This window comes from Topomyia yanbarensis, chromosome 1, assembly GCF_030247195.1.
Source record: "Topomyia yanbarensis strain Yona2022 chromosome 1, ASM3024719v1, whole genome shotgun sequence".
Lineage (NCBI taxonomy): Eukaryota > Metazoa > Arthropoda > Insecta > Diptera > Culicidae > Topomyia > Topomyia yanbarensis.
The window spans coordinates 147,027,538-147,050,148 of NC_080670.1; the positions used below are offsets into that span (position 1 = coordinate 147,027,538).

General features: G+C 39.8%; 1 protein-coding gene across 1 annotated transcript in view; it reads left to right on the top strand.

Moving 5' to 3' along the window:
• LOC131676751 (integrin alpha-PS1) overlaps window positions 1-22,497 on the top strand; it is a 115,738-nt gene extending 93,241 nt beyond the window's left edge. The window contains exons 2-14 of the mRNA XM_058956044.1: window positions 733-860; window positions 1,224-1,244; window positions 6,916-7,019; window positions 7,085-7,451; window positions 7,512-7,716; window positions 7,772-8,302; window positions 8,365-8,825; window positions 8,881-9,020; window positions 9,084-9,325; window positions 20,157-20,259; window positions 20,316-20,442; window positions 20,503-21,008; window positions 21,067-22,497. Coding sequence (XP_058812027.1) covers window positions 733-860; window positions 1,224-1,244; window positions 6,916-7,019; window positions 7,085-7,451; window positions 7,512-7,716; window positions 7,772-8,302; window positions 8,365-8,825; window positions 8,881-9,020; window positions 9,084-9,325; window positions 20,157-20,259; window positions 20,316-20,442; window positions 20,503-21,008; window positions 21,067-21,282 — 3,151 coding nt within the window. The 3' untranslated portion in view covers window positions 21,283-22,497. The remainder of the gene's footprint in view (window positions 1-732; window positions 861-1,223; window positions 1,245-6,915; window positions 7,020-7,084; window positions 7,452-7,511; window positions 7,717-7,771; window positions 8,303-8,364; window positions 8,826-8,880; window positions 9,021-9,083; window positions 9,326-20,156; window positions 20,260-20,315; window positions 20,443-20,502; window positions 21,009-21,066) is intronic.
• The last annotated feature ends 114 nt before the right edge of the window (window positions 22,498-22,611 follow it).

Consider the following 22,611-nt stretch of genomic DNA (forward strand, 5'->3'; position numbering starts at 1 on the left):
TCAATCGAATATAGCGCCAATATATCCAACATTAAAAACAATTACCTTACTATGTCCAATAAAAAATCAAAATTATCTTTAAGTCGTAGATTGAATAACATATATTTTTTCATAAAACGTTTATTTGACACGGCATTTGCAAGAATAACATATAAGTAAAAATTGTAAAATAGTTTTTTGTAGTCTTCATCTGACGAAATAAATAAATAAAAATAAATAAATAAATATAAACACTTCCGCTACGTGGTTATATTTTAGGGAAAACCGAGGTGAGTTAAATAATTTTCTAATGAACAAACTATAAGAAAGGCAAAAAATACTATTAGCTGTATACAAATGTAGAGCTCGCTCGGATTGTGATTTAGTTGCATTCCCTCTTGCAGTTGATATTTTTTTTATCATTTTCTCCTACACTAACTAGGGAGAATCCGCAAAGCGTTTCCAATTAAAATATGTAAACGCCGAACGATAACATCCTTCCGCCACATTCCGGAGCCGTTGTGAATGTATGTTCACGGTGGGATGGAGGATGGTGAAGATAAAACATGCAATTAATTACAGCGCTTAGTAAATGTATGCAAATAGGCCCACTTATTGGCCGGTTAGCAAGGCAATCATGAACATCAGTGCGGAGAGTGAGTCGCGATTTCTGCTCAACTCCTTTGATTTTTGCATAGACTAAACGATATAAATAAGAAAGTAATACGAGATTCTTTTTTCTCTCTATTTCAGGGTCTTGGTTGGAGCTCCTCTCGGTCAGAACCTGCAACCGGCGACCAACCGGTCAGGGGCACTGTTCAAATGTCCAATTACTCAGCTAAGCAACGACTGCGAGCAAGTGAAGACAGATGGTCGAAGAAGTAAGTATTTGATGATTATTTTTCAAATAGTCCATAATATGTGATGCAATATTCGTATAGGTCCGTCTAGATAGAATAAAGTAGCTTATAATCTTAGAAACAGTTTATAATTGAAATATACCCTTTCGGTATTTTGGAATTGCTAAGAGGGAAATAAAGTGACTAATTAGAATTAATTCGGATTTCATATTACAGTTATAAGTTATAAGATTATCGTATATTTCATGGTTAATCGTGAAAGGACTAATAACGTTTTGTTCTTTTCTTTTATGTTATAAAAACGTTCATTGACGGCTTCCTTACCAAAAACAAACAAATCAACAACGCAATTGACTAAATGTCTTTCTATTACGTAATTTGTAGAGCCTTCTGGTATTTATGAAAGTAAGTGGTTAAGGGTGCTTTTATTAGTTTTGCATTTTTCTCGTAATTGCTTGCTAACAACAGTTTCACTTCAATTCTGAATAATCCTTTTGAAATGCACGTTATAGACACTCTCACTGTACAGTAAGCATGCAATTAACATATTTGCACGAATATATTTAAGTTTGGTTTTTTATCGGAATCCATGTTTGCAATAAACGTACTTATCCTGCGTTGTGCTATCATATAGGGGAAGATGGGGTAAAACGCACCCCCTAAGGAAATATGCTCATAACTAAGCTATAGAGCATCAATTGGGAGAATTTAATTAATGATATCGTTTAGCCATTATTTTCCTCTGTAATCAAAATCATAACGCTTTGCAAAATATTCAAAAACATGAAAATAATTCAATTCTTCAAATTCAATAAAAATCGCCTTTTGAAAAATAAGCGGGGCAAAACGCTCCTGTGCGGGGGAAAAATGCACCACAACAACGGGGCATAATGCCCTACAACAACGGGGTAGAATGCACCGCAACAACGGGGCATAATGCTCGGCGAACAAGCAAGTAGTTTTGTTTTCTGACGAGATTTCACAAAAGCGTGCCATTAAATAGCCTTAGGTTATGCAATTGGTATTTTTTCAGAACGATTTTTCTGCTTTCGATTAAAAATCAGAAAAAAACAGAGAAGAGGGCATTTTGCCTCCGATGGAGCTGAGATATAAATTTAGCAAAAAGTGAATTATTTTGTAGATTTTTCATATGTAGTGCGACAGAATAATGAACAGCGGTATAAATAGAACTGGAATGCTCAAATATAATAGTAAAACAGTATTTATAAGAGAGGAAAATCCTTGTTGTACGAGCCACAATAATTACATGAGAAGAGCACGTTATTGTTTTTTATTTATTTCTCGAGCTGCTATTGATGTACGGTTATCAAACTTTGACAAAGCATGTTTACTATGGCTGACTTCCGACTGGTGTTACCGTTTTCTAGAAATTTTCAGCTGTTTTCGTTATAAGCAAGGGGTGCATTTTGCCCCGGGGGTGCGTTTTACCCCATCTTCCCCTACACATAATAAACCACCGTAGACGGTGGTGAAGATACGGCACAAGTTCACCTCATTTTTGGATACAGCACAATCGCTGCTTTGGGTATGGTTTGAGATATGCAAATAAAGGGCATTTGTTGATAACGCGTCTATCTATGTTTGAACGCAAAATGTCAACATTGCTGTCTGAGCTCCATGAATAGCAATGCTACATGAAATGATTTACTGCAAGAAAAAATGGTTAGTGTGTAGTTGTTGGGGAAGGACCAGCTTACAACAAAGGTGTGCATTGTAATATTAGCGTGTTCGAAATAGGTACAGTGAAATTTTAGTGCTCACACTTATTTTCAACTATTCAGTTGCCAAATTCTATTATTATTGCTTTAGAGTAAGTTACTACTACACATGAATATTTTTATTTGTTACGATAGTTTTCTATACATTTTCCCAGCTTTGTTTTTTACGTACTAGCTAAATTTGAAGCCTGAACTCAAGAGCCTATGTAATTAGATTTCTATTTTTTCCCAAATGATTTCAATTGTGCACCTTTCCCAACCTAGACTCTAATATGAATTTTGAGCACCGTTTGTGGTTCTTAATTACTGTGCAATTTTATTGCTACTCGGAAATCGGCTTTCTTGTTAAAAATTTACGGTAAAAAATCATCAAGTTGATGTAAATTAATTGACCCTTTAATTCGCACTACTTGCCAAACAATGCAATACGATATGCATTGGTGAAGATGGTACCGAAAAACGATTAAATCAGTAGCAAGTCATTTTAATTTGCATTATTTTGCACTTGGGTTGACTATCGAATTTTTCTGGCAGAATAGTGTGATTCATGTTCATAATCTCAGGACCATTATCACGATTTTCGTAATTTATTTACATGTTATTGTGATATTTTTCTCTTGAGCTTGCTAGAATTTGACACGTGGTGTAGTGTGATTCATGTTTCTATACACCTTTTCGTGATATGTTGTTTTAGGGTTGCTATCGGATGTTTCACTCGGAGTAATTTGACAATATCAACTGCATAATAGAAGTGTGACCGATTCGCGTTCTCTTGTTTTGTGATCTAATTCACGAGCTCGATATGTGATTCCATAATATATTTTTGGCACTCAACACAGTTTTTTCTTTGTCCGGACATCACGCTGAACCTGGATAACGATGATCGCGATTCTAATATAATAGGAATTATGAACCAGTTCACATACATAAATAATATTTCATGTTTTTGTGACAATTTCATGGGCACGAATGATGAATTGTGGCTAGTATATCAAGGATCATGAATTTGTTCACGGGGCATGAAAGGATTCATGAATAGTATTCCTAGTTTCGTGAAATAGCTCACGAGATAATGTTTTGATTTTGTTAACTAATTAACTGCCACGAAAAACATGTCATGAGCAAGATATAATAAATTATGAATCAGCTGACGTCGTATAGGCGAATTGTAACCAATGTTCTTAAATTTACGAATAAAACCTCGAGCCAACCTTTGGTTTATGAATAATTTTCATAAAATTGTGAACTAGTCCTCGTACAGGAAAATGATTATGTAATGATATAGCTGAAAACGTGACTGAACTTCACAAACCAAAAACATATCTACACTAATAAAAGTGCAGGCGTTACTGAAGGAAAACATAATTATAAAACAAATGATGTTAGATAGATCATGACTCTGTTTTCGCAACGGAAAAACGTGATTGCTCAAAAATCTTCTGGCACTTTATGCATGATTTTGGGATCATAACAAACAAATTGAAGTGAATTAGGTGTGACAATTTTTTACCGTGTTCGTATGGCAAATTATTTTTGTATCTACACTAAAAACCTGGGATGTATACGAAAAAACAACGTCAAATGCAGCCAGTCCGTTTAAAATATGTCAGGGTATGCGAGACGAAAGATAAATTTAACAGAAAAAAGAAATAGAAACTACATCGGGAGGAAAAGCCAAACTGTTGAATATAGTTATCGAATTTGTTGAAAACAGTAAGCTGCTAAGATTAATTGTTATTTAATTAATGATTAATAATTTTATTATGATTTTATGCTGCATATTTTGGACTTTCATAGAACCTCAATATATTTTTTATAAATAATTCTAACAAGATACTATTTTTGGCAAAGTTGTTAACCATAACTTGAGTTAAAGAGTAATCTTTATGAGCGGATATGCGTCAAATTAGGTTTTCCCCTTGTGAAATTTCCCAATCAACCAACGAAATTAGGTCAAGGTGCTTCAAGGTCGACCGATTAATCAATCGACTAGGGTAATATAGCAATATAACCTAGAGAAAAAACACAGCAGCGGTACGCTTATCGCCAGCTGCAGTCAACCAGCATATGCCGACAGGTAAGATCAAAGTCGGATGGTCGGTGTGCCCGTTAAGATTGATCCCACTAAACAAACGGAGAGGTGTTTCAGGTGCCTGGGTTTCGGCGATTAGGCAAGAAACTGGCCCGGATAATCTCTGGGGAGAGAATGAGGGGAGATGGGGCACCTTACTAGAGACTTCATAAAGCAACCGAGGTGCATGCTCAGCGTAAAGGAGGGCGTAAGAGACAATATGACGTGAATCTTTTTATGCCGAAAAGGCGAAAGCAGGCCAATGATGATGGAGATAACCCAGCTTAATCTCAATTATTGCGACATTGGACAGCAACTGTTGTGGCAGTCAACAACAGAAGCGCGACATTGGGTGGTGAATAGTGCAGGGTTGGCGGTAATACAAATGATGGGCGGTTTAGACCCCCCCGCCCCTTGCATATCAACGGCGTATTCGTATGTAGTTGATATGCTCCCCCACAGTGGACATCAGAGCAGTACAATCGGATGGATCGTTAGTAAGACGAGCACCAGTTGTTATAGGAGGAGATTTTAACGCTTGTGTCATGGAGTGGGGCAGTAGACTGACCAACGCAAAAAGTTACAGCTTGTTGGAAGCCCTGGCGGAGCTGGATGTAAGGCTGTTCAATGAAGGTTCCGCTAGTACATTCCGTAAAAACGCTCGGGGATCCACCATCGACGTTATATTCTGTAGTCCGTTGCCAATGGATAACATAAATTGGTAATTTAGGCAACAGTACACCCATAGCAATTACCAGGTGATTTACTACACCATTGGTCGGCGGGATTACACTGCAACGGGGAGAGTGAGGACCGTCGAGCGGATGTGGAATATAAAGTACTTCGACAAGGACATCTTTGTAGAAGCACTTCGTGTTGACAACCTCGCTCCAATTTCGAATGCCGATGAGCTACCGGAAACATTAGTGCCTCGCTGTGGCGTAAAAATACCGAGGAAACCGTTCCGAACAGCCAACAGCGGATCGTTGGGGAGCCAGTGAACCGGATGATACACTACACTAGGAATCGCAGGACAGACCTGAGCACCTACTGTTGGCCCGTTGAGTAGGCTAGGGCCACAGCCTGGGACTGGATCGAGTAGAGTAGTACTAAGCAGGGAGCAAAATGGCTCACGAAAACAAGCATCGGGATAAATCCATCACCGAGGAATTCACAGTAGAGTAGATTAATTGACTCTCGAAATAGTTATCGGTACCGAGAGAAATTCGTCGCCGGTGAACTCTCAGTCGAATTAGCATAGTGTCACCGCCGGATAATAACGGAGTAGATCTTGATAAAGCCGGGAGTTAAATGGCTCAAGATAACAGGTTTCAGAGTCGGGAGAAATTCCTCCGTCGGGGAACTCTCAGTCAGAATAGGGTGAGTTCACCGCCGGGGACTATCCGACTAGATCATGATAAGGCTCACAGAACAGGGGCTTAATTGATCAGGAAATCAGAGGCTCACTGAGATGCCACTGCCACCCAACATATTTGGTCTATTTAAATTTCTTCGCTAGACACCAAGGCCGGGGTTTTTGATATCGTCTGGGATTTTGTTTTTAACCCATCGGACTTCAGTAGGCCATAAAGATTACTGGTTACTCCGGAACATAAAGAAAATTGTTCCTTCTACTCATTTTTTTCTGATAGCAGACCAAAATGAACAGTAGTTTTTTCTGTTCCTGTTTGGTCCGGAGAAGCTAGGACCTTGAGTACTGGAACAAACCTAATGCTGTCCAAGATTTGACCCCAGTTATTTCTGTGCACGTCGATTTGTTCTCTACTATTAGAATGATACTCCTTTTTCGATTAGTTATGAGTCTATTCTAAAGCATTGTGTAAGCTTCCCGGTTGCCAAAAGACAGAGTTCATCAATATTTGCAGTTAATACCGAATCCCTGGCTCCCTCCCTTGAATCGTATACGTTTCGTCAACTTTCCATTTTAAAATATTGTTAGCATCTACCTGATGACGATCGGCGGGCCAAAAACTAGCGACATGTGTTCGCACCTGTGAAACGTAACATAACAAAATCTTACACAAATCAATATGAACCATTTCGCAAATCATTAGGATAACTCATTATTAACACATCATTTTTTATAGTTTTCAAATATTTAAAACAATATTAACAACTAGCAACATATAACTAAAAAGGATTCACGTTCCTTATCTGTTTGTTTTATATACTACTATTTGCCGTGCGTTTGAATGTTAATCTTACGTTTCCACCTACCAAATAATTTTTGTTATGTTCCTGCAAGGTGACGACGAGGAAGATGATGATCTGGCGCCTCCAGGATATGATGAGCTTAAAAGTAATCAATGGCTTGGTGTAACCGTCAAGTCAGGCGGCAAGGAGAATAAGGTAACAATTACGGAAACGTATTACCACTTAATATAACAACTATAACCCTATCTTTACACCTATAGATCTTTGTATGCGCGCACCGTTACATGAAAGTTCATGAACGGGGGAAGGCGACAGAAAACGGTTTACACCTGGGACAAGGTTTGTGTTACGTGTTGAACAATGATTTCTCGTTTGGATTTGCGGTGGAAGTTTGCCTTGGTCGATCTACCGAGAGAGAACACGAACAGTATGCGTTCTGTCAAGCTGGGACCTCGGGAATGATTCTGGATGATGGTACAGCGGTCATAGGAACACCCGGAGTGATGATTTGGAAGGGAACAGTGTTCGCCGTTGAGGTGGATGGTGAGTTCCTGTCGAGAGATAAAACACAATATTACGGACCGCATGACAATGCGGATTCTCCTGTTCCGAATTACAGCTATTTAGGTAATGTCTACTACCATACTACAATGCTCTATTAGTTTGTTAATCTATTTCGATCATTAGGTATGGCTGTAACGGGTGGACGATATTTCGGAGATTTCATGTCCTTCGCAGGTGGGGCTCCACGGTCACGTGGCAATGGACAAGTGATTATATTTTCTAATCGAGACAAACGTAATCCCATCTTCAAAGAAAGAGAACTTCGAGGTGAACAGTTCGGTTCAAGTTTCGGCTACGAACTAGCAACAGCCGATGTAAACGGAGATCAGTGAGAAAATTTGCATTTTAAAAAAATAACTGTTCACAACTTCATTTCATTGTAGCGCTCCCGATCTGCTAGTTGCAGCACCATTTTATTTTGCTAAATCGGAAGGTGGCGCCGTCTATGTGTACCAGAATGTGAATAATAATTTCACCGAGAATTACACAACCAAACTAACGGGAAAACTTGAATCCCGCTTCGGCATGGCGTTAGCAAACCTGGGTGATATCAATAAAGATGGTTGTGAAGATATTGCTATCGGCGCGCCTTATGAAGGCAATGGTGTCGTTTATATCTATCTTGGAACCTCAAATGGGCTCTCTAAGAAACCATCGCAGATAATATCTTCAAGCTCTCTGGGATTGAACGTTCCCGCACTGAAAACGTTTGGAGGTTCCCTATCAGGAGGTGTCGATCTTGACAATAATACCTATCCAGATCTGGTGATTGGAGCGTATGACTCGGCAGCAATCACGACACTCTTGGCACGACCTATTACGAATATTAAAACGTCAGTAATTAGTAAGGAGCTGCAAAACATCGATCCTACCAAGCAAGGATGCGAGGCAGACCCAACTGCTAATGCCACATGGTAAGCAGCGTGATCTTATTAATTTTTGCATGTGATTCATACAAACATACATATATTTGCAGTTTTTCGTTTAGAGCGTGCTGTTCAATCGAGCCGTACGAAGAATCTGGCCACACCAGTAGTCAAAGTCAACACTTGAAACTAATTTACACGATCGAAGCAGAAACGTATAATAATATGAAAAAGTTTTCGCGAGTTTACTTTGGTCCGGACACCAAAAATCGGTCGAACATCCTTCGGAAACAAATTAGTGTGATTACAGATGGACGCCAAGAATGTAGAGAAGAAGTCGTTTATATCAAGGATAACACAAGGGATATACAAAATCCTATCCGCTTCCGGTTGAATTATACAATATTAGATAATACACTTCCAACATCGGCGTTGGATACGTTGGATCCAATTTTAGATCAAACCCAAGCGGACAGGACTTTTGAAGCAACCTTCCAGAAGGACTGTGGAAACGATGGCATTTGTCAGTCTAAGATTGATTTGAGCGCTAGACTATCACTGGAAAAACAAGGTATACATTGATTTCGATTTCGTATGCTTTTTCTTTTACCTGATTATCTACTTAGCGGACAACTCATATTCACTGGTTCTCGGACGTGATCGTGGCGTTCAGCTTAATGTGAGTGTTTCCAATTTGGCCGATTCAGCATACGAAACTCATCTATATGTGAAACATGATCCCAGCATTTCGTACAGCGGAACAAAGGTATTGTCAATTTCAAACGAAAACGATAGTTCACGACTGTAACCATTTCCCCTGATTTCATAGAGTCTCTACACCTGCACCCAATTCAACTCGACCATCGTTGACTGTTCGCTCGGTAATCCAATGCGACGGAATACGGAGGCAAAACTTTCATTGCGGTTCGACCCTCAGCGAGTGGATGACCTGGTATCGAAATTATCTTTTCAAGTGTTTGTCAACACAACATCTACCATGCTTGAAGGAGCGAGACATAGTGCAGTACTAGCTGTCAACGTGATTAAACGAGCGAAGATCAGCATATCAGGGTGAGTACTGGTAGCATGGTGTGGGTATGAACAATCAGCTAAATTCATTCAGCAATACAGGCCCGTGCTAATTGGGAAAGTTTTCGATTTTTCATCTTTCTTATAAAAGAAAACTTTTAAAACCGCACACACCCTGGAGATTTTGCCAATTTGTGTTGTGTATTTTATTTATAATTGATATCAACAGACACAGTGTGGTCCTAATGATAATTTCTTAATCTATTTAAAAAGTCAAATTGTAATCTGCTACGTGGAATGTGAAGATAAGAGGTAATCGGAGGAATAAATTATTGCGAAGAGCGCGGGGGCGAACGTTCATACTTATCGCACTGAGAAGTTCGGGGCAGTCAATTCGATCTTGCAAAATATCCGAAATCGTCATAGCACGGAATAGATCCCGCCGCACTTGCAATGTATCGAGTCCAATAAGCAAACCCCGGCTTTCGTAACTTGGCAGCTGGTGAGGGTTGCTCTAAGGCAATCGACGAAGGGCAAACCGAACAAATCTGCGCTGTACTGTCTCAATTCGATGGACAAAGTTAAGATAATGAGGCTTCCACACAACTGAACAATATTCCAGAGTTGATCGAACGAGTGAGCAGTAGAGCGATTTCAAGCAGTAAGTATCTGAAAAGTGCTTAGATATTCTCATTATGAACCCCAAACAGCGTGATGCCTTTGCGACAATATAGCTGATGTGCTGTTTAAACGTCAGTTGTTCTCCGAGAAAAACTCCGAGATCTTTGACACAATTCGCTCTGTTAATCGTGGATTCAGCTAGACAGTAATCGAATCTAATTGGCGTTTTTTCCTCGAGAACGTAATGACCGTACATTTCTTGGGGTTTGGGGTCATTCGGTTGAACTCGCACCATTCCGCAAAGGTTACCAGTTGGCGTTGAAGGAAAGCTGCATCATCAGTATTCCGGATTCTATAGTATAACTTGAGGTCGTCGGCGAAAGACAACCGTGGTCCTTCTAAACAAAAGTTGACGTCGTTGAAATACTGAAGAAAAATCAATGGACCGAGATGGCTGCCTTGTGGAATACCAGATGAACTCTTCGGATACACAATCACCTATCTTGACTGCTAGACGACGATCACTGAGATACGATTGCATCCAACGGAGAATATTAGTACCAAAGCCAAGTCTATCCAACTTTGCCACTGCAATAGCGTGATTAATCTTGTCAAAGGCAGCTGAAAGGTCCGTGTAGATAACGTCAGTTTGAAGTCCGTCCGACATGGCATCTGTAACATATGTTGTGAACGACAGAAGATTCCTAGATGTTGAACGTTTCGGCATAAATCCATGCTGAGTCTCGGAGATATACTGTTTGCAGTGGCTGGAGATGGGTTCCAACACAGCCATTTCAAACAGCTTAGGAACTGCGCTTAGCGTTGTAATACTACGGTAGTTGTCAACTACCTTTTTATCACCTTTTTTGTGAACTGGAAACATGAAGGAGGATTTCCAGAGTTCGGGAAATACTCCGGTTGTTAGCGACAATTGAAACAGATGACAAAGAGGTTCAATTAGACCGGCGGAGCATTTTTTAGAACAATAGTTGGTATACCATCTGGGCCTGCCGAAGTTGAAGCCTTCATTTGGCCAATCGCCAGTTGTACCATATTATTGTCGATATTGATAGAGTTCAAAGATGGTATGATTGAGGTACATTAAGAGCCGTGCGTGAAACCTGGGTCGGTGTCAGTTTCTCGTTGGAGAAAACACTCGCGAACTTTTCAGAGAATAGTTGGCAAATCTCCTGTAAACTAGAGCTTACGTCCTCCATAGCTCATCGTTGAAGGCAGCCCGGATTCCTTTCTTTGCTCGTTTACATGCTTCCAGAATGTTTTAGGTTCGGACTTCAACTTACGTTGCACGTTTCCCAAGCAATCGGCATGGCAACGCTTCGATGTCTTTTTATAGACTTGTTTAACATGAACGTAGTGTTGTCGCAGCACATAACCCCCAAACTTGGAGTACTTCTTCAGAGCGGCTCTTTTAGTCGCTTTTAACCGTCTCAGCTCGGCAGTGTGCCACGCTGGGTGCTTAGATTGAAGGCCACTAATTTTGGGAACATAGCGATCGATAGCATAGCTCATAACATTGGAAAAGGTCTGCACTGCAACGTTGACATCATCATTGTCGAGAATTTCAGTCCAGTGGATATTCGACAGGAAGTCAATAATCCTATTATAGTCGGCTTTTCTAAAATTATAGCTGACGGTGTCAGAAGCATTGCAGTCATACTTCACTCGAATCGTTTCAAGCACTATATGCAGGGGAGGGTGGTGTCTAACAGTCTTTACCAGGGGGAATGGTGCTGCGGTAACATTTAGCGCGTAGTCAGATTTGCTCGAAAAACAAAGATCAAGGATTCTGTTGTTCTCGTTCACCACATTATTCGTTTGGCGCAGCAGATTTAGACTGTAGCAGTCAAGCAAACTGGTGATACCATGATGAAAAGATGGAGTGATAATGTACCAATCAATGCCAGTAGTTGCGGATTCTTACAACACTTGACATCTAAAATTTACTTCTCGTATCATTAGAGATAGCGAGTTGGTGTATTCCGCAATATTATTCGTGTGATCTTTGTGAATACGATTACGGAACTTCATATCATATGCCCTGCAGTAATGCAATTGCGTACATCCGGATTTTTGGTACTCCATACATTGATGAGCCTGTGTACAGAGAACTAAAACTCAAGGATATGCTATTGTTCCTAACCTATTGTGGTTTAAGCCGTATTTGAATGGCAATATCTCTTCGGGGGCGTTGTTCTATTATCTCAATATACCCTCCGGAGTGCTGATATACCCGCTCAAAGAGAAGTCTCATTTATTCCCTTGGGGGTGAGGAATACTTCCGTATTATGTATGTTCACTGTGTGGTTGTTTTCCTTATCCCTAAGCTTGCCACTTCCCCATTCCATCCCATCGCGGAAATGACGAAAAGGCAAATCACGACAAGCCACAATTCTCCGATCAATATGGAGAACGTGCCGTTTAAGCCAATCGCTACGTCTTTCTGATTCTTGAAGCTTCCGTTTAATGAGTGTTTCAGCGTATTGATTTGTTTGTGATAATGTTGTTCTACCAGAGGTGAAAAAGCCCCGAACAAAAATATATTCCAAAATTTAAATTTAAAATATCTTTTCATTTCTCGAACTTCAAGGCCAAATTCAGATCATTAGTGTCTTTGGAAGATTTTTTAATATTGTATGTGCACTAATGCATCCCCCTAAAAGTTTGATATTTTTAGAACTGTTCATTGAAACAATATTTCCAAAATTGACAATCAAAATGTTTTAAAAAAATAAATGTTCTAGATTCTAAAACATTTCAAAGCTATGCTCAGATGAAAGAGAAGCATTTAGGATTTTTATTAGTGAGTACTTCAACTATACTAATTTTTTATGAACCTACTTTTCTACCTGAGATATCGTATCACCTTAAAACCAAAAACGTTTGTGACTTTTTAAAAGGAAGGCTTCACAAATCGGACTGACTATGAATCCTGGCAAGACAAAGCATATGGTGACTGCTAGTGAACAAAGCAGTCCAAACATTGATGGTTTTGAAGTAGGAATGGATAGGATACACTAACACTAACGATATGTTACAAGAGACAATTAAAAAATAGGGTATTACAGATCAAACGATCATAGTTGATCTACTTTCCAGCTCATCTGAAACTTCTACAAACTTGCTTGATAGAAATTCGGTGATTTTAGTCCGTTGAATTGTTCCATCAACTACAACCTATTTCTTTAGGAGGGAATAGATTTAAAGAGCAAGTACGAAAGATGACGATATTCAACAGGTTATGGGCGTTTGGAAACTGTAGAGGTCGAGAGGTGAGTCCACTATCTGGACTAGATATCGATCCATCAACTCATGGACCGGGGACCAACGGTTTTACTTTCCTTCCGAAGGAAGAAGTGATAACAGATTTCTTCACCTCCGAAAAATCTCATCGACCTCGGCTGGAATTGAACCTAGACTAACTGGAATGAGAGGCGATCACGCTTACCAGGGTTCGGGTTTGAAATTAAGTCCTCGCTATGCGTAATTGACTGACATTCAAATTTCATTCATTCATTCAAATTTGTTTGGCAAGGAATTGAAGATTAGAAACCTTTTGAAGAAAAAGATCATAACGCGAGATGAAGAACAGCAATCAATTGAAATATCCTCTGAGGGACAAACTTATGAATGTCTGGAAAGCAATGTTCGTACTCGTTCATTGTCCAGGAACATCGTTCTCAGCTCTCTGTTTGTTCGATATTTCGGTTGCCTACAGAAGGACCTTGTTCACCCTTCCACGTTTGCCTGAATATGATGACAAAGCCAAGCTATACCCATTACAAAGGCATCTGTGTTGACTCCGCGCGCTTTTTAGTAATTATGTGCGGGTTGAGGAACTCATGTGGGTACAGAGTTAGAGAGTAAGTTACATTGTAGTTATGGTTACAGTCGACCATAACCGCGGCCAGGTCTAAGGTGAATTATGCTAATGGAAGAAAAACCAGAACAAATGAAGCGTTTTATATGAGATTCCAGGAAACCAGGACATTTTCTGGAAAACCAAGACCTTCAGTAATACAACTCTAGCAGTTTTTCGCATTAAACCTATACCTTGAAAGTGTCGATGAAACACCGCACGGCTAGCTCACCTGCAGTATCTCTCAGGGTCGGCAACCGCTCTCGGGAGGACTAACAGTACCCAAAATCAATCGACGTTAATTTATTACATGGTGGAGCGAAACAATAAAAGACCATCCAAGGGAAATAGACTCTCTATGAAAAAATGACTACATACGAATTTTACATTTATTGAATGGCCATACATGCGGTTCGTTTCGGCGCCGATCGACGTTCGTTGGGGCCCTGGACGATCTTCGACGATGGATGGAGAGAGAGAGAGAGAGAGAGAAAGAGGTAGGAGTTGACGTACCTTGGCACTCTTCACGGACGACAGCGGCGACAGCCTTTTAGCTCTGCTATATTCCGGGCGGCTGGCGGCGGTTAATACGGTGACGCAGGCGAGTTCGTGGTCGAAAAGATGTGGACCGCCTTCAAAGCGGTGTCGGTAGGCACCACGTGGGTATTACCGTTATTGGTCGCAACTTTGGACGGTTTTTCTCGACGATTCTGGGGCCGTCTATTTCTTGGCATCCGTCCCGGTGCAGGCAGCGGTGGTTATTTAGGACCGTTAACGAGTGCGGTGCGAGATCACCGACATTTATCACGAAGCACTGCTCGACGGTTCTTTTGACTCTTGGCTCATGCTGAGGGTAATACTATTTTTCTTGCTGATAGCTTGATTGCCTAAACCAGACTGATCTCGATCGTTATCAGTGCTTTCCCAGGGACTCCTTTCGCTCTCTATCCCTCTCTCTGCTGATCTTCCTCTCTCTCTCTCTCTTCCGGATACAGTGGTTCTGCTGGTAATGTTTTTATCCTCCTTACCCAGCTCAAATAGAAACGAGAAATTAACAAAATGTGGTACTAGAATTAAGATTAGTTGTTCTTTTATCGGTTGCGTATATTAGGGTGGCTCCCTATGGCCTTAGCTTTAATTTTCTATATTTATGTACAGATTGCCACTGTTCATGGAATACGGTTGCTTGACGGGTTTATTTTACTGCTCCTGAAGGGAGCATGTACTAAGCCCCAACGTCTGGTCTGCACGTTCCGGGGTGGGCGCAAAAGGCCTCTTTTTCCCGTCCTTCAATCTACATACTCCGCATCTCCACGAACAATGCCAAGTTGGACATATTTTTAAGCTTTTAGTGTAAGTTAGGGTATATATTTTTAGGTTTATTAGGGTTAGTGTACACTTATTCTAGGTTAAACAAAAAGTACATAGGAAGTATCCAAAAATTTATAAACTAACGACAATGCAAAGAGAGTCTAACAGTAGCAAAACAAAATTATCTTATGGACTAGAAACACTTAGGTACTAGTATACTAAAGTGGATGGACAAATATTGTTACGAAAAAAGTTGTTCTGTAACAATCTTCCTCGTGGTGGGATAGAAAAATTTTGCAAATAATTTTTCGTCAACTTAGATATCATCACTGGTAACCTTGAGTCCACAACAAATCTGTGTGCGCAGCAAAGCTGGATCAAAAAAGTTAATAAACAACTGTCCTTTGGAAGCCCGGGCTGGCCATGCAGCTAATCTAAATTTGTGCGTCTTTTGTCTTTTTCCTACTATGCAATCTTATTTATATTCTTCTTTTCATTTCTTTTCTTAGTGGGAACACAGAAATTTCTTCCACACCATATTTATCACTCTCCCTATTCAATCCTTATTCTTAGTGGGAACACCAATGTTTCTTCCTCACCAAATTTATATTTCTATCTGTAAGTTTACTGCAGGAAACCTACTCCAAGAACGTTTTACCTCTGTTATTCTTTATCATTCACCCTTTCCGATCAATAGACGCGTCTTCCATAACCATTCATACCTTCATTCATTCTCCTTCATTCGCTCCTGTTCTTATTCCTAATAAATGTTTCTTTTAGAGACAAAAACGGTTAACTGTCTCTCAAAGACCATCACAGTATATCAAAAAGGCAAAGCATGTTAACTGCCTTTTGTTGCACAGGACAAAGGTCGTAATGATACGAGTATCCTGGTCCATTCGTGGTTATAGGGGCTCCTTTTCAAGCTATGCTTTCTATCACATCGAAGTAATTCGAACCGCGAATTCGAATGATGAGTGCATAGCATCCCTATTATATCGACTTTTAAAGCAAACACCTTCTAACCTGGCGGAGAGATGTGCGCCGCTCAATAGTTAGATGGTAATTACATGTCAGACGTAGTCAACACATGGCAGTTCGGGTTACTGCAAGTATATTTTTTTAAATTTTAGCAGCTGGTGGAATTTTTTCCCTCCAGTTTATCAGCTTTAAATACTAACAGCTGAGTTGTAAAGAGCAGAATAAAAAATCTCCTAAGGATTGCGCAGATAGGCCACATCGCTATGGCAGCCAAATACGGCGATTTTGGGCTTTCGAGGTGGCTTCCATCCGGACAGCCGTTTTGATCTCGCGAAGGGATAAACGTTAACACTGATTTTTTTAAAATTAACATTTACCTTCGTTTTAAGTTTTGATAAGTTACCTTCTGCAATAGCGATCAGTGTTATGTGTAAACTGGTAATTTAAATTGTGACTACAAATATTAAATGTGATTGAGCGGTGTGGCAAAAACAAATAAAATAAATAAATAACCCTGGTTTCAGATGGGCGGCTGACCACATCCACAGGTTCGTACTATCCATATCCTCCAACTCATAGGATTCTCTTTTGTCTTCATTTTCGCAGAAAGGTACACGCTAAGGTACGTAGTTTGTGTGGTACCGTTCTGCGGTGTTAGATTATTTCATGTTGCGCAGGTATATAAGCTGGCAGACATGAAACGGATTTACCTATTATTTATGTCGCCTGTTCTATGAAATTTTAGTCGTGAAGGGTTAGTCCCTCTTATCTAGAAGACTGTTTACGACTCGTGACCTCTAGAAAAACTACTGAAAGGAAAGGTGTAAAAGCAGTCGTGCAACGAACCATGGTGTATAATCTATTTAAATAGATTTATATAAAACCAACAAAAATATATTGCTTCGAACAATAACAAAAATCGACAATCCATATAAGGAACTACTGCTGTTTTAACAGCCGTTGCTTCCTTGCACTTGCTCATAGTGCATCGATGAACATGGGCCTTGACCTACTGTGCTATACCTGACCAATAATGTTTATGTTGAATGCTCATCAACGTTATATACATGACCAGATGCAAGGACAGATCATAGCTTATGCTTGTTTTCATTCATACCTGTATTCATAAGGTTGGTTTGAGGTGCAAACAAAATTGTATAGGGCGCCATCAAATATTTGAAAATCAACATATTCATCGGGTTGATTAATAACTATATGTTTTATGTGATTAGACCAATATGACGTAGATGGACAAAACTGCAACTCAACGAGACGACACATTCGGAACCATGTTTTTCTTACATCCCCGGCGGTTAATTGCCCTACCGTAGTGCTTCAGTACTAAAGTCCAACAACTGCACCGCGAAGACGTCTTTACCTTGATTTATATTATGTGGATTAGGTAGAATCGGTAATCACGGTTAAATGAGATCCCTTAATGTTCCACTGAAGGGTCTCGAGGGACAAAAGTGCAACTATCACTTTTTCTTATGAGTGAGATAGCGAAGTCACTAGCGTCTGTCTGGGTCGTGAATTCCTTTGTGAAATCAGAACCCCTCAGGATGAGTGAGGTGATTGGTTTATACAAAAAAAATGCTTCGTCGGGCTTTTCATTCCTTCCCGTTGCAGCTGCCAACCCTCCGAAATGACGGGTAAGAATCTACTCTCGCCAATAGTTCCCCGGCTTGTGGGTATCGTGGATCTACATACGTCTATCACAAGCATCAATCGGTTAGACACAAGAAACCGTAAAGTTTGTCTGTTCGGTGCGATGTAAGTGTTTATGAGGACGGATAACTCAAATATAATTACTTAGTCTTGACACTCTGCAAATGCCGTGACAATGTCTTGCCGCCCGCAACAATCACATTTAACAACGTAAACTCCACTTCTAAATCATCTCTATCTGACAAAATCGACTCTCATATCTAAATATTTTCTCCTAATATTCTCTCTGGTAAACCTCTTTTCTGTACCAATCTCTACAAGCAACTATCGACAATTCAAATCAAGAGGAATTGATATTGCTTGTAGCGTGAAAAGGAATGGAAAGAAAGGCGGGACGTATATTGCTCCCGTGATTAAACAATTGACTCTAGAAAAACGCAAAAACTCCGAAAAACTAACAGGAATCGCCCGGTCTCCAACAGACAATTTGATCGCGATTGTTTGTCCGTTTCAATGATTCTAACAGTCTACTGCGCTCCAAACTATTGCAGAAACCAAATTAACTGCCACGATATCAAGCACGTGACGAAAAGTACACGAGTCTCCCCGAGATACGGCCAAAAATATTCCAATCGTTATTGGAATATTTTTGTTTAACGAGGATCGCCAATTGAAAGTGTCGATGAAACACCGCACGGCTAGCTCACCTGCAGTATCTCTCAGGGTCGGCAACCGCTCTCGGGAGGACTAACAGTACCCAAAATCAATCGACGTTAATTTATTACATGGTGGAGCGAAACAATAAAAGACCATCCAAGGGAAATAGACTCTCTATGAAAAAATGACTACATACGAATTTTACATTTATTGAATGGCCATACATGCGGTTCGTTTCGGCGCCGATCGACGTTCGTTGGGGCCCTGGACGATCTTCGACGATGGATGGAGAGAGAGAGAGAGAGAAAGAGGTAGGAGTTGACGTACCTTGGCACTCTTCACGGACGACAGCGGCGACAGCCTTTTAGCTCTGCTATATTCCGGGCGGCTGGCGGCGGTTAATACGGTGACGCAGGCGAGTTCGTGGTCGAAAAGATGTGGACCGCCTTCAAAGCGGTGTCGGTAGGCACCACGTGGGTATTACCGTTATTGGTCGCAACTTTGGACGGTTTTTCTCGACGATTCTGGGGCCGTCTATTTCTTGGCATCCGTCCCGGTGCAGGCAGCGGTGGTTATTTAGGACCGTTAACGAGTGCGGTGCGAGATCACCGACATTTATCACGAAGCACTGCTCGACGGTTCTTTTGACTCTTGGCTCATGCTGAGGGTAATACTATTTTTCTTGCTGATAGCTTGATTGCCTAAACCAGACTGATCTCGATCGTTATCAGTGCTTTCCCAGGGACTCCTTTCGCTCTCTATCCCTCTCTCTGCTGATCTTCCTCTCTCTCTCTCTTCCGGATACAGTGGTTCTGCTGGTAATGTTTTTATCCTCCTTACCCAGCTCAAATAGAAACGAGAAATTAACAAAATGTGGTACTAGAATTAAGATTAGTTGTTCTTTTATCGGTTGCGTATATTAGGGTGGCTCCCTATGGCCTTAGCTTTAATTTTCTATATTTATGTACAGATTGCCACTGTTCATGGAATACGGTTGCTTGACGGGTTTATTTTACTGCTCCTGAAGGGAGCATGTACTAAGCCCCAACGTCTGGTCTGCACGTTCCGGGGTGGGCGCAAAAGGCCTCTTTTTCCCATCCTTCAATCTACATACTCCGCATCTCCACGAACAGTGCCAAGTTGGACATATTTTTAAGCTTTTAGTGTAAGTTAGGGTATATATTTTTAGGTTTATTAGGGTTAGTGTACACTTATTCTAGGTTAAACAAAAAGTACATAGGAAGTATCCAAAAATTTATAAACTAACGACAATGCAAAGAGAGTCTAACAGTAGCAAAACAAAATTATCTTATGGACTAGAAACACTTAGGTACTAGTATACTAAAGTGGATGGACAAATATTGTTACGAAAAAAGTTGTTCTGTAACAACCTACCCCACGAAACTGTTATTGTTAAGATTGATTTAGAATTCTACCGGATGGAGACCGCCAAGGGTTCAGTATCTTGGCTTTATTAGCTACTGACCAGGCTCCAATTTTTGAGGATGAATCACCTTTCATTTAGAAGGCTGATGCGAAAAGTGCTCCGACGATCATCGTGTACGGTATACCAAAATATAAGAAATGTAAAAAAGGTTTGGGGAAATAATACAAGGTAATATTGGAAAAAGAACGGAAAGAAAAATTTCTAAATACATCTATCTCAACTGTGCATTCGGAAACAAACGTTTTTTTGGAACATATTATAGATATAATGGTTTTATTAATTCATACTTGTAATTTCTTTTCTTTTATCAGTGCTGCCCATCCGGAGCAAACATTTTACGGAGGAGACGTCAAAGGTGAAAGTGCAATGGAAACAGTGGAAGATATTGGCACGGCAGTTCAGCACATATATTTGGTATGTTTAAATCAACTAATGAGATGTAATCACTGATATTGAAATATTTGCAATAGATCTACAACGATGGTCCATGGAGGGCACCAAAAGTTCAAGTTACCGTCCAATGGCCGCATCAGGTTGCTAACGACAAGCCTCAGGGTAAATGGCTTCTCTACCTAACGGACACGCCTTCAGTAGACGGTAAACTCCATTATGCATTACAAATCAGCGTCTATTTTACATTTCAATTATGAATTTTAGCAACCAACGGAGGTGATTGTATAGTTGAACCCCATTCTGCTATAAATCCACTCGGACTGAAAAAAACATCCGTGCTAAACGAGTTGGTGCAAATGGATCGCTACACCCAAAGGGCACACAATAAATCGCTAACGTTTGCGGCCGAAAAATCTGAAAGATTATCTTATGCAAAACAATCGACATTCTCGTCGTCGGACAGCACATTAAATCGGGTAAAACGTGATCGATCCATGGTCATCCGCGCCGAGCGTCTAACGGACAAAGATGGCAAACAAACAGACATCGTTCACATGGACTGCAAACGAAACACTGCCAAATGCATATCGATCGTGTGTAATATATACGACGTACAACCGAAGGCCCAAGTACTTATCAACGTGACCGCCAGACTGTGGAATTCAACACTTGTCTCAGACTATCCGAAAGTAGACTTGGTAAAAATTGCCTCCATCGCACGAATCAAAGTGTTCGAGGTGCAACAGGATTATCCCATAGATTCTGTTATGGTGAGAATGTTTTTATTTCTAATAGTAAACAGAGGAAACATCATTACACTCGTTTTAGGTGGAAACGCTAGCCTATCCAGAACTGCATGACCAAGCTGGCGATGGGTCCATACCAATATGGATCATAATTCTTGCCATTTTAAGCGGTTTATTGGCACTTGCTTTGCTAATCTACATTTTGAAGAGGTGTGGATTCTTTAAGCGCCGGAGACCTGATCCGACATTGAGCGGTAATCTAGAGAAAAATAGCGAAAGCAAACCGTTTATTTCCTAAAACAATGGATAACAACAGGCTGAAGTGTAGCGTCGGTTGAAAAAGTAAATAACTGGGTACAGTAATCCTTGAGAAAGAATTGAGCAAAGTCTACTTAAAAAGTGATATGCACTATAGATAAATAGAATGTAAATTTATGACCATCCATTAGTTTATAGTAATATTACTTTTGGTGCTGCTACAGCCCTGCAAGAAATGGTAAGATCACGATGTATTGGAAAAATATACTGAGTGCGATACCATAATATCGACTAGCCCTAATTGTAGTGTCAGGATAAGTCATTGAAATACTTCAAACATCCATCTCAATTCAGTTGTGTAATATGCAAAAACATGCTGGGAAATGCCACCTGTGAGATAAATTACAGAAAGCAGCAAAGACATCGAATAAAAAGCTACTAAGAATCTTAAGACTGAGGATAGTTGCATATATCGTGTAGTTTAGTGATTCAATTTCCGAGTTTCAGTCATTACTTATCATGTGATTAATTCTCCAATAAGCCATCTTCTCTAAAACATTCACCTATGAGTTCTTCCATCGGTAGTCATGGCGACAAATATTTCATAACGCAATGAATTCTTATAATCGTGTTCAATAGCCCTATGCCCCAGTTTAGGTAAAATAAGTAAATTCAACTGTACATTCAACGAAAAAGCACCCAAATTAGTATATGTTTAATGAAGTTTGTCTATCCATTGTAATAAAATCATGCAACAAAATATGGCACAAAAAGTATTTGCATCTGCAAAATTACTAATATGTACATACGTTCCTTATATTGATAAAGAAAAACGTAGAACGAGATAAGCTATTGGATAATTGTGCTTCTTTGACCAGAAAACAGACCGCAGTTGGGTAACGAACATTGCTCGATTAAACAACCCGCAGTTATACTACTAATCAAAAGGTCATTGAGAAGCATCTTGCCTTTTTAAAAGTGCCATTATTATAAAAGTAGAGATGTAAAGCCGTTTTGGTGATCGAAATAAGGGTTAAATGCTTACGAATCGGTGCGATTTGTTTAAACAACAGTATCACAAAAAAAAAGTAAAAACTAACTTAGCATAATTCGTTGTGGTGTTATCTGTATTTTTGAGTACTGTAGCGTAATTATTTAAAACGAATTTAAAACTGTTGTACATTATTATTAAAGTTTTATATTTTAATCGTTTATGTGTAGAATATTAACAGTACATTATATGTAAATTTTATACTGTAGGTATATTTCAATAAAGTAATTTTCTAGGAAAAATCTTAATGGTCTGTTAAAAATGATCATCTGACGTTAGTATTGTACATTCATCTAATGTCGGTTTTGGTTGAGAACC